Source organism: Apium graveolens, chromosome 8 (genome assembly GCF_009905375.1).
Source record: "Apium graveolens cultivar Ventura chromosome 8, ASM990537v1, whole genome shotgun sequence".
Taxonomy (NCBI): Eukaryota; Viridiplantae; Streptophyta; class Magnoliopsida; order Apiales; family Apiaceae; genus Apium; species Apium graveolens.
Window position 1 is genome coordinate 58,297,383 of NC_133654.1, and position 13,383 is coordinate 58,310,765.

The window sequence follows — 13,383 nt, forward strand, 5'->3', positions numbered from 1 at the left end:
ACACTTTTTTTATCAGCATTTGCCATCAATGCATAGTTCTCCTCACTTTCAGAGTCTGAGGTGTCTGTCCAGCTTTTCTGCTTTGTGACAAGAGCCTTGCCTTTATCACCCTTTACCTTCTTACAATCAGGAGATATGTGGCCTTTCTCACCACAGTTATAGCATTTAACATTGGTATAATCTCCTCTGTCAGACTTTCCTCCTCTGCCTTCGGATCTTCTGAAATTCTTCTTATCAGAACTTATGCCTTTCCTGGAAAACTTCTTTCCCTTCCTGAACTTCCTGTATGCAATCTTTGTGATTCCTTTCACCATAAGAGCACACAGCTTCATCATCTCCTCATCAGCATCAGTCTCAGGCAAGCTTTCAGAATCTGAGTCATCATCACTTTCAGAACTTGATGACTCAGTTTCAGACTTTATGACAAGAGCTTTACCCTTGTCTTTCCTTGAGGAAGCTGCTTTGGGGGATTCTTCTTCAGCCTTAAGAGCAACTGTCCTTGACTTTCCTCCTTTCCTCTTGCTTATTTGTTCCATCTCAAGCTCATGAGTCTTAAGCATTCCATAGATTTCATCAAGAATTGTTTCATCAAGATTGTAGTTGTCTCTTATTGTAGTTGCCTTCAAATCCCAACATTCAGGAAGAGCTAACAGGAATTTAAGGTTTGAATCTTCAAGATCATACTCTTTATCAACCAATGACAAATCATTCAAAAGTTTGACAAATCTATCATAAAAATCATTCAATGACTCATTAGTCTTTGAGTCAAAATGTTCATACTCTTGAGTGAGTATTGTCTTCCTGTTCTTCTTAATTGTGTCAGTTTCCTGACACCTTGTTTCCAGAGCGTCCCATATCTCCTTAGCAGTCTTGCAGTTGATTACCCTGTTTGACATTACATTATCAATAAAACTATGCAGTAAGTGTCGTACCTTAGCATCCTTAGCAATTGATGCTATATCTTCAGCAGTATAATCACTCTTCTCCTTTGGTACGGTCTTTGCTGCTTCACCTGCAACTGTAACATCGAGCTTGGTTGGTTTGTGAGGCCCTTCCTTGATTCTATCAAGGTATTCTGGATCTGTTGCTTCCAGGAACATGGTCATCCTTACCTTCCATATGGGATATTCAGATGGTCTCAGTATGGGAACTCTGATGGTCTCATACCGACTCTGAATTTGTGTCTTTGGTGGTTCCTCAGTTTTGGTAGGCTTAGTTGGAGTTTCTGTGTCCGACATGATTGTTTCTGGATCTTTAACTGTATGTGTGTTAACAGATTAGCTCTGATACCACTTGTTAGGTCACACACACTGTAGAGGGGGTGAATACAGTGTATAATACAATCAAATCGAACTTTAATATATTAAGTAACATAAAACAAACTTTATTGAAACAATAAACTCTGTTACAGTATGGAACTGTTACCTCTCAGTGATGAACAAATATCACGAGAGCTGCTAGGGTTACAATGAATAATCTTCTCAAATATGATAACACTTATAGTGTAAACCCTATGTCTGTGTTTATATACTACACAGTTACAAGATAATCGCTAATTGATATGGAATATAATTCTGCTTCCTAAAACATATCAATCAGATATCTTTTCTTCCAAGTATTCCATTCTTCACGGAACTCCTTCTTCATGCATATCTCTTTTTATGTTTATCTTGATCTTCTTTCCTTTAATCAGCTACTCTCCTTATCTGATCGTCCTTCAGCACTTAAGTTCTGATATCTAACTTCTGATGATTATCTCCTGATAATATAAGTACTGATATCCTTAAGTCCTGACTTCCAGTATAAGTACTGATCAACGGTTAAGTACTGATTTGTCCTGTTAAGTAAGATCTGAAATCTAAACATAAATTATATTAGCCATGACATTATCAAATATATCTAACACTCTCAACCAAATCCAGAATAACTCCGACTGGCGAAAACCGTTTCTCGAGTACATTATCGACAACAAGCTCCCGAGCGACAAACGCGAAGCTCGCTCACTTATGTTCAAGGCAAGAAATTATTGTGTAATTGGGTCGTCGCTGTACCGGCGCGCCCTATCTGAACCACTACTCCGATGTCTGATGTTAGAAGAAGCCCACCTAGCGATGGTCGAGGTTCACACAGGAATCTGTGGCGACCATCTCGGAGGAAAGAACTTGGCTCTCAAAATAATCAGGCAAGGTTTATATTGGCCCAAAATTCGGAAAGACTGCGAAGAATATGTCACAAAATGCCAAGCATGCCAGCTATATGGAAACGTGGATCACCGACCCACGACCAATCTCAATTCTGTCCTCGCACCATGCCCTTTCTTCCAGTGGGGCATCGATATCGTAGGACCCTTTCCAAAATCTAAGAACCAGTGCCAATACATAGTGGTAGCGGTGGATTACGCTATGAAATGGGTCGAGGCAAAACCACTTTCAAAGATTAGAGAGAAAGAAATGATTAAGTTTTTCATGGAATATGTGGTATTCCGCTTTCCCGCGAATACTAGTTTCAGATAATGGAACACAGTTTGTGGGGGCTCAATTTGAGAAAACTTTAGAGGAGTTAAAAATCCAACACATCAAGGCATCAGTGGCATATCCATAAGCCAATGGGCTAGCAGAGGTAACAAATAGAACCATCCTACAAGGGTTAAAGAAGAGAATTGAAGAGATTCCCCGCTGCTCGGTCGATGAACTGCCAAATGTGCTGTGGTCATACAGGACGACCCCTCGCAGCTCGACAGGAGAGACCCCCTTTCGCCTGGCGTATGGTGTCGAAGCGGTCTTACCAGTTGAAATAAGCCTAATTTCCCCAAGGGTCGAAGTTTTCAATCCCTCCCTCGCACTCGAGGGTGTGCGGTTTCACAATGACTGACTAGAAGAAACAAGAGAGAAATCCCGTCTACGCATGATCGCGCAGCAAGAGAAAACTGCAAATTATTTTAACAAGAAGGTTAGGAACAAACTCTTCAAAGTGGGAGACCTCGTCCTCCGGGACTCCGCGGCATCCCAACCCACTGTCACTGGAAAGCTCAAGCCAATGTGGGAAGGCCCGTACAGGTTTTCGAAGGTCGTTAGCACGGGAACTTATGAGCTCTCGCACCTCGACGGTCAGCCTATCAAGAACGCCTGGAACGACATTCACCTCAAGAAATTTCATCAGTAACACACTCTTATGTGTAAATTATTGAAACTCCAAGACTATAACTACGCTACAAAAATTAACCCTCGATGCAATGAGGGTCGTTATGAGATCCCCATCGAGGGAACTTAAGTTATGAAAGCTTTAACTTATTTTAATATCTTGCATGTACCTTTTAAAAAAAAAGAAGACGAACAACGACAGTCGACATGCCAAAAGCTAAACCACATCGAGGGGCTTTAAATTATAACAATTTTAACCTCCCAAGAGCTTATCTACACAAGGGAAACAACACAACACAATTCTTTCAAGTATGTGCACTAAACGACATGGAGTTTGTTAAACACATTCTTAACGATTTCAAAACAGATATACGAAACAACTAAAAATGGAAATTAATGCGATAACGAGGGACAAAAAGCATAAATATAATAAATAAAAATACTTCAAGGAAAAAATCCGCAGGAAAACCAGATCGTTGTAGGGTCCAAACAAAACATGGAGAATACAAGTAACCAGCAACAAATAGGAAACACGAGTCTTTGAGAATAAACTTAAAAATACATAACTCACGGGGCATTCCCCACCTTCAAGAGCCTCCGGCTGGATCATCAGGTCGCGAGGCAACAAGATCGCGAATATAGTCCTCGAAAGAATGTCCCGTCGTGTCGAGTCCTGCATTTTTCATGCGGATAACACACCGCCCATAGCCATCCTCAAGAGCACTAGCGATGTCCTCCACGGCCTTCTCCACTTCTGCCTTTAGACTGGTATTCTCCTCAACAATCAAACGGTAAGAAGAATCCATCTCCTCAACGTGACGCTCCAAGCCCTCACACTTTCCCTTCAGCTCATCTCGCTCCTTCTCCACTTCAGAAAGTCTCCTCTCGAGCTCCGAGACTGTGGCATTCAGCGACTGCTTCTCAACTTCCATCTCACCCACCTTCTTCGACAACGCGGTATTATCCGCCGTCAAATCTGACGATCTTTTTTCCATTTCTGAATAACCTGCCATGAGTTTTTTTCTCTCGACCCTGAGAGAACTCACCTCTACCTCTAATCTCTTACAAGCCGCATCATTGCCGTCAGTACGAAATTCTTCTACAATATGCATAAAATCTGCGAGGAACTGCCACAAACCACAAATCAAAGTAAAAAATATAATAAAAAAAAAACAACAAACAACAAAAAACAACAACAAAAATTTTATAGCATACCCTTCCAGCCCGGCTCTTACAACGATCCGCTAAATTATCTCGACGACGCCCATCAAAAGCAATCGCATCTTGAGGGAGATGAAAAAGATCGAAAACCCTCAGCGGCACAGTTGTTCCACCTGTCCAGCGTTCATGGGGCTGAATATCAACCCTCACAACTCCTTTTTTCTGTCGGGGGTCGATGGTAGGGGCCATCGTCGCCCTGTTACCAACCAGTGTAAGGGTCTTATTCACCCCACCAACCGACGCATCCCCTTCAACAATCCCACCATCTCCACAATTCTCCCCTTCGACTTCTCGACGACCCCTCTTGCGAGGATTCAAATCAGCCGGCTCCACATCTGGCATAGCCTTCTCAACATCTTCCACGATTCTATTTCCTTGGTCATCTAGTAACTCAATCGACACAGAATGCCCAACCCTCGAGGGACTAGAGGGGGCACCATCAGCACTTTTCTTCGAGGCTCTCTTAATAAGCAGTATCATTGCCTTGTCCATCTCCCCTTTAACCCCGCTATTCAATATCTTCTCTAAAGAGGCTCCAGCCACTGATGCAAAACAAGCCAAAACAAAAATTTAGCACGAGTAATATTAATACAAGAAGTAGCGGTAAAAATAAAAAGGGAGAGAGAAGGAAGGAATAAAAAAAAAAGGAGAGAGAGAGCAAATATTACAATCATGCATTTCTAAAAAATCAGGTTCCTTTAACTGAAGGTGAGTGTACACCGAGGCTATCCCATGAAACCCGTTCAAATACTTAGCATCGTACTTCTCGAGATTATTCAAGTAGTCGATGGTAAGCTGACTTACTTTCCCACACGGCTTTACGAACTCTAAATCCGGCCCCCCAAAATACAGCCACTTAGAATGATACCCCGAGTTAGAAGACCTAACACTGACAATCTTAACCCTTTTGTAAGGACAGTCAAAGTAAACCTGCCCATCGTGATACCTAACTGCGTAAATCGAGAAGAAAAGCTTAAATGAAGGAATCAAGTTCCTGTCACAACAGAGAGCAACAAACCCACTAAGCTGTGCGAGGGAATTGGGCGTCAATTGACTAACCCCGCATCTGATAGCCTCGAACATCGTCAAGAAAAACGGGTGCATAGGTAACCGAAGCCCGAAGTGAAAAAGGATTAACGGAATCCCGTGCATCCTGTACTCTGACATCATCCATACCCTTTCATCGGCTGTCGGCACTCGATAACGATAACCGTTCGCTAAATCCACGTATAATTCCAACTTGCTCACTGGGGGATCCTTGGTAATATAATAACTCAGATAATTCAAACTCGACCTGTCCCCGAACTCTTCCATACCAACACGAAGACTATCCTCAACAATTCGACGTCTCCTGTCTAATGTTCGAGGGCTCAAAGGAGGCGAAGGAAGAGGCCCAGTAGGGACACTCCCCAAGAGCTCGTCCTCGTTCATGAAATCGAAGGACCGACACTGCTCTAAATCTGGAATCTCTAAGTTATTCAAGTTTAGAAAAGACTCGTGATCACCCTCCTCGAGAGGTCGCTTACCAGGATCTCGATCAGAAATAGTACGGATAGATGACGAACTAGACTGATCCATTAGATGATTATAATTGAATAAACCAAATCAAGAGAGGCAAGATACAAAGGAGAAAGTAGCAAAAGATAATATAGAGGATGGAAAATAACTTACAGGCAGTCACAACAGAGGTCGAGGGTTTAGGATGAAATAAGTGAGGATCCGGCCAGCCACCTCCCCCTTTTTGTTAACGGAAGCGGAAGTCGAACAACCAAGGCTCCAATGTCCAAGCAGTAATCCCCAGAAAATAAAAACCAAAATACTTATACGTTTCAAAAAAAAAGAAGGGGGAGAAAGAGAGAAGAAAAGAAATAAAATTCAGATATAACGATATACACAACACACGCACTCCTATCTCAATACCTTGTCTTTTTATTCTTATTTTTTATTATTTTTATTTTTCCCATTGTCTTATTTTGCTCTATTTTCTTTTTATCGCATCTTCCACATTTCACTAATTCTCATGTCCCGAAGTAAGAAGCGCAAATCTAAAGATAATTGCTTACACTAGGAGGGGGACAAATGTTGGACCAAGACAAGATGGCCCAAAGGAATCATAGTTAGGATAATTATGAAACATTATGTAAAGTTCAAGAAGACCCAATTTGTAAGATAAAGCCCATTTGAGACTTGGTATAAATAAAGAACAACAACCTCATTGAAAGGGGTTGACTCATTAAGTAAAGTAAAGAAGATCATCTCCTAAAATTATAGTCTAATAATAACAATATTATTGGCACATCAGCAGGAATTTTATGTTGGTTTCTAGATGATAAAAAGACCATGGATCATCTGGAAGATAATAGTGACTATTTTGCAAGTACACTCTACAACATTTATCGAGCTTCAGAACTTACGTTTCCTGGAGAGCATGAACTCGAAGATGTTAAATCATTTTCCCGAAGATTGCTGGAGAAAACTGTGTCCGAGGAACCTGATAGAGATACTGATTATGTTTCCCAAAGTTTTAAAAAACTGGTAACTCAACTACATGTAGCTTTTTCTTGTATAATTTATTACTGTTCTTATTCATTTCCATTTAGGATTGTGCATGGGCACTAGTCAAGTACAAATTTTCTTCCATACAATGATAGTGCAGGGTATGTTTTAAGCGAAAAATGGATCCCTGAATTTAACTCCAGTAATTAAGTAGCTAAGATAAAGAGTTAATTTATTTGTTTTCTTCGGAGAAGGTAATAAAATTGAAACGAATTAAACCAAAAATTTATAACATGCATGGTATGATTGACAGCTGAGCCATTATGTATGAGGTTAATGCAGGTCAAGAAAGAGCTAAGTATTCCGTGGATAGCTCGTGTTGATCATCTGGATCATAGGATGTGGATTGAAAATATTAATGCCCCTCCTCTTCGCTTGGAAAGGCCTTTATTCTCTAGGTAATATTTACTGTTCGTTTAGTATTCTTGTAAAATGCTGCAACACCTATTATATTTATACAACATCAGATATATGTTGATTCGATCATGTCAATTTCCACTGTAGGTTATCATGTCTTGATGATGATATCCTAATTCAACTTTCTCTGCAAAATTACAAATTTCGGCAATCAATATTCAAGAATGAATTAGAGGAACTGAAAAGGTACCAAGTTAACAGAAAAGACTGCCTATATTTGTAACAGATTTGCATATTCACATATACTGGGTAGAGCCGGCCATTCGGGCGGGTCGTGCGGGTTAGTGCCGGTTCCGGTTTTTTAAAATTAAATTCGTATTCGGTTCGCTTCTTTCGGCGGGTTGTGCGGGTTTGAACCGGCCCGAATCGGGCCGAATATTTTACGGTTTCTGTACGAGCCGGTCCCGAATGTGCGGTTCGAACCCGCACGTTTGGCCACCTCTAATACTGGGTTCTGCATGCATATGTATCTGTAGCTGGTCTAAGAAATGGGGGCTTGTAGACTTGGGATTCGGACGAGAAAACACTACCTACTGCTACTTTGCTGTGTGCGGTACCATGTATTCACCCCAACATTCTTTTATCAGAAAACTAGTGACAAAAAGTGCAATTTTGATTACTGTGGCTGATGATTTTTATGACATGGAAGGGTCACTTGCTGAACTACAAACCTTGACTGAGGCAGTGCAAAGGTAAGAGTAGCATAAGGTTATACATCAATTATATCTTTGATATCCAAATCATTACACAATTTCCATCTCAGATTATTCATGTCTATATACTTGTGCTAGATGGGATGGTAAATGTCTAATTGGCCCCAGCAAGATTATTTTCGATGCCCTTGATCATTTTGTGAGAGACCTGGCAGAACAGTTCCTCGATCATGAAAGACATGACATGACATATAAAATTCAAGCCCTAGTAAGTAAATTAGGACATTGTTAGATACCTGTAAATTTGACTGTCTAAGATTTTATCAGTACTAATACTTCTCAAAAAATTACTTTTAATTGCTGGTACATATAAAAAGTGGAAAGAATCGTTCGTATCATGGATGAAGGAAACTATGTGGGGAAGAACCGGATATATACCATCTGCTGATGAATACCTTGATGTTGGGATGACTTCTATAGCAGCACACACTATAGCTCTTCCTTCTTCTTGTTTCTTGGATCAAAAAATGCCTGCTCATAAAATTATCCACCCTCATAATGAGACTATAACAAAACTGCTTATGATGAATGCACGATTGTTGAATGACATTCAAAGTTACCAGGTAAGTAACATTTTTTTTAATTATTCATAGCAAGAAGCAGCATATATTTCGGTTTTTTCTTTTTCATTTTTAATATCCAACTAGCGCTCCACAAACAATAACAACTCTTCGCCAAACAATAACAACTCTTTGCCAAATTTCCCCATTACTGTTTGGGTTTCCTTAATGAGAAGTTCTTCTAAGATTATTCTTATTCTATGGAATAACACAAGGAACAAGAAGAGGGGAAAAACAATCTTGTCTTGCTATACCTCAAAGATAATCCAAATGCAGATATCAAAGACTCAATCGAGTATATCGAGAAGATACTAAATCAGAACAGAATGGAATTTCTTGAGCGGGTTTTGGGAGATGACTATAGTGACATGCCTAAACCATGCAAATATCTGCACTTATCATGTTTAAAAGTATTTGAGATGTTCTTCAACTCTAGCAATCTATTTGACTCCAAAACAGCCCTTCTTGAAGACATAGAGAAAGCCATCTACATACCTCCAAGACATACATTGTTGAAGGGAACCAGCAAACCAGATGACAAATTTGCATTTATGGATGTCCAGAAGAAGAACGGATTTTCTCCACTTGGTCCAAACATGAATGTGCCTCGCAGCGGAAATGCTAAAAAGTTGCAAGCAATGAATTGGTATAGTTGTAGAAACAAGATTATGTTTGGACAAAAACATTTCAGGACAATCTCAAGCTGCGGCTGCAGAGCGGTCCATATTGCACCACAGTTAAGAACTTTTGCCTTCCTTGTTAGAATTCAAACTCTTCCATAATTTGAAATAAATAACATACAGCTGGGTTATAGATGTAGTAATATGAAGGAAAGAAAATAAGAGCAGCAACCAGAAGTTAATTCCTAAAAATATGGTGGGCACTAGATTACCAATACATGCAAGGTGGCGTGTGTAATAAATTATGGTGATAGTATTCAAGGTTGACACTACACCAGGCACCAGCTATATATCCAGCAACAGAGAAGCATATATTATGGTAGGCAACCTGCATGCATGGTCAAGAATTCATACAAGAGATGTGATGAAGTCTCCCTTGAAATGCGTAGCATATATATATAACAGTTGTTCAAGATTAGAAGGCTGGGTTGTCAAGATAAGGTCTGAAGGCTGGCAATAATTATAGATACGTAAAATATGGTAGGCTGCATGTTAAGTTAGTCAGTATTGTAGGCTGGTAAAAGTCTATGTAGTAATAAATAGTAGTGATGTAAGCCCTGATGTAATGCATGCATATATGAAGCCTATAAATAGGCTGGTCCTCTCTGAATGTAATAGTATACACAGAAGTGAGTTTGTAAAGCAACAGAGAGAAAGAAATAAGGCCGTAGCCTTGTGTCAAGCTGTAGCTTTGTGGTTGTGAGATTTAAAATAAACTTGGTGTTTGTTTCAATATCAAAGATATACAGTGTGTGTTTGAGTCATATCAATTTGATCTATATTAAGCCCAAGCCCATATACGTTTCCAACAAGTGGTATCAGAGCCAGCGTTCTGTTCAAGAAAATGGCGAATATGGTGCAACCAAATATTCCAAAATTGACGTCCACAAATTACGGGAATTGGAGTATCCAAATGAAGGTGTTACTCGGTTCCTACGACAATTGGGATATTGTCGAAAGTGGGTTTAACGAGCCCGCAGATGCAACCGCTGAAGCAGCACTTCCAAATGCCGAGAAGATGGCGTTAAAGGAGTCCCGTAAAAAGGACAAAAAGGCGTTGTACACAATTTTTCAAGGTGTTGATGAATCTACCTTTGAAAAAATTTCAGAAGCAAAAACAGCAAAAGATGCGTGGGAGATTTTGCAGAAATCATTCCAAGGCGTGGAGAAAGTAAAAAAGGTGCGGCTCCAAGTTCTACGCGGGGAGTTCGAAAATATAAAAATGAAGACCTCAGAAAATATTGGTGAATATGTTACGCGTTTGAAAACGATGACAAATGAGATGAAGAGAAACGGAGAAAGTCTCGATGATGTTCGGGTCATGGAAAAATTACTCCGCTCATTGACAAGAAAATTTGACTATGTCATTACTTCTATCGAGGAGTCAAAAGATTTGTCCACAATTTCTATTGATGAGCTAGTTGGTTCACTTCAAGCCCATGAGCAGCGGATGAACCAGTATGATGATACAAGCCATTTAGAAAAGGCATTGCAAAGTAAGGTGTCCATTGGTGAAAGTTCAAGCAGTAGCAGTTCTGGTCGTGGAAGAGGTGGCTTTAGAGGTGGCTACCGTGGTGGAAGAGGACGTGGAAGACAGTCCTTCAACAGAAGCCAGAACACTGAAGGTTATCGTCCATCTGGACGTGGTCAGAATTTTAGAGGTCGAGGACGAGGAGGATTTCAACGAGGTGACAAGTCTCAATTTCAGTGCTATAATTGCAATAAATTTGGCCATTTCAGTTATGAATGTAGATCACCGAAAGTGGAAGAAAGAAGTCATTTTGCAGCAGCAAAAGAAGATAAAGATGTTGGCACTGCTATGTTCCTCACTTATAAAGGAGACGAGGAGAGCAAGAAAAATGTTTGGTATCTTGACTCTGGTGCGAGCAACCACATGACAGGCCACAAGGATTTATTTACGGAGATAGACGAGACCATCAGCGGAGAAGTTACGTTTGGTGATTCATCGAAGATTCCAGTCAAAGGCAAAGGTACAATTACGATTGTATTGAAGACTGGTGAGAAAAAGTTTATTAATGATGTTTACCATATACCTGCTTTGAAAAGTAACATCATCAGTCTTGGCCAACTTGTGGAGAAAGGATATTATATACAGATGCAGGATAATTCTCTCGTCATCAGGAATCAGGATCGAGAATTAATTGCAGATGTGGAGATGTCAAAGAATCGTTTGTTTACACTTGATATGCAAACGAAGGCGCAGAAGTGTTTAAAGTCGGTCATTAAAAATGACTCGTGGTTGTGGCATTTAAGATTCGGTCATCTTGGATTTTCTGGCTTGAAATTATTGTCAAAAACAAAGATGGTGGACGGTTTGCCAGAAATAAATGAACCAGAAAATTTGTGTGAAGCATGTGTTAAGGGGAAGCAACACAGACAAAGTTTTCCCGTTGGAAAATCATGGAGAGCCAGGAGGCCACTGGAGATTGTTCATACAGATATTGCTGGTCCATTTGATATTCCGTCACTTGGAGGTAACAGGTATTACCTAACATTTATTGATGATTTTAGCAGAAAAAGTTGGGTGTATATCCTGAAAGAAAAGTCAGAAGCTCTTGATAAATTCAAGGAGTTCAAAGCGTTGGCGGAGAAACAAAGTGGTCATTATTTGAAGACACTTCGATCAGACAGAGGAGGAGAGTATACCTCAAATCTCTTTAGAAGTTTCTGTCGAGCACATGGAATTAATCATCAGCTAACAACGGCATACACTCCTCAACAAAATGGTGTTGCAGAAAGAAAGAATCGCACTATTCTTGACATGGCAAGGAGCATGGTCAAAGCAAAGCATATGCCGAGAACTTTCTGGGCTGAAGCCGTTCTATGTGCAGTTTATTTGTTGAATCGTTGTCCAACTAAAAGTGTCAGAAACAAAACTCCAAATGAAGCATGGAGTGGTAGCAAACCATCTGTTGGACATCTCAGAATTTTTGGGTGCATTGCATATGCACATGTTCCAGATCAGAAAAGGAAGAAGCTGGATGATAAAGGCGAGAAGTGCATCTTTACCGGATATGACAAAAGAAGCAAGGCGTACAGACTCTACAATCCCCTCACGAAGAAATTAATCATTTCTCGAGATGTTGAGTTTGACGAATCAGATTACTGGAGATGGAGCGAGGAAGAAAGAAAAGTTGCTGGTTTGTTTTTTCAGGATGAAGATGATGACGGTGATGACACCAATGTTCAAGATGATGGAAATGATGATCCAACTCCTCCACAAAGTCCAAACCAACAAACTCCTGCCTCGACACCATCGAGTTCAGGAAGCAGCAATTGCAACAGTTCAGGGGGAGCACCAAGAAAAATGCGGAGTCTAAATGATATCTATGATGCAACAAGTCCGGTACAAACTACCTTTGATTATTCATTGTTTTGCTTAATGGCTGAGTGTGATCCCGTTACATTTGAAGAAGCTTCTGAAGAAAGCAAATGGAATAAAGCAATGGATGAAGAAATTGGTGCAATCAAGAAGAATGATACTTGGGAGCTCACAACTCTTCCAGAAGAACACAAAGCAATTGGTGTCAAATGGGTCTACAAGACAAAGACCAACCAAGACGGTGAAGTGGAAAAGCACAAGGCAAGGTTGGTGGCTAAAGGCTACAAGCAGAGATATGGGATTGACTATGATGAGGTATTTGCTCCGGTTGCAAGAGTTGATACCATAAGACTTCTTACAGCAATCGCAGCTCAGAATCAGTGGAAGATATATCAGATGGATGTGAAGTCAGCATTCTTGAATGGTTATCTTGAAGAAGAAGTCTATATCGAGCAACCACCGGGATATGTTCAGAAAGGCAAGGAAGATAAAGTCTACCGACTAAAGAAAGCACTGCATGGTTTGAAGCAAGCTCCGCGAGCATGGAACACAAGGGTTGATGAATATTTCCAGAAAAATGGTTTTGTGAAGAGTCCCTACGAGCATGCACTTTACACGAAAACAAATTCAGGGGGAGATATTATGATCGTGTGCTTATACGTGGATGACATGATTTTTACTGGAAACAACCCTGGTATGTTTGATGATTTTAAGAAAGTTATGACTAACGAATTTGAGATGACAGATATTGGT

The 13,383-nt window shown here is 40.3% G+C and overlaps 1 protein-coding gene across 1 annotated transcript; it reads left to right on the forward strand.

The window, feature by feature from the left end:
* Positions 1 to 6,701: 6,701 nt before the first annotated feature.
* LOC141679606 ((E,E)-geranyllinalool synthase-like) lies at positions 6,702 to 9,389 on the forward strand. The gene is made up of 7 exons (XM_074486064.1): positions 6,702 to 6,896; positions 7,200 to 7,315; positions 7,422 to 7,520; positions 7,811 to 8,026; positions 8,126 to 8,255; positions 8,365 to 8,610; positions 8,823 to 9,389. The coding sequence occupies exons 1-7, from the start codon at positions 6,702 to 6,704 to the stop codon at positions 9,387 to 9,389; spliced, it is 1,569 nt and encodes a 522-aa protein (XP_074342165.1).
* The last annotated feature ends 3,994 nt before the right edge of the window (positions 9,390 to 13,383 follow it).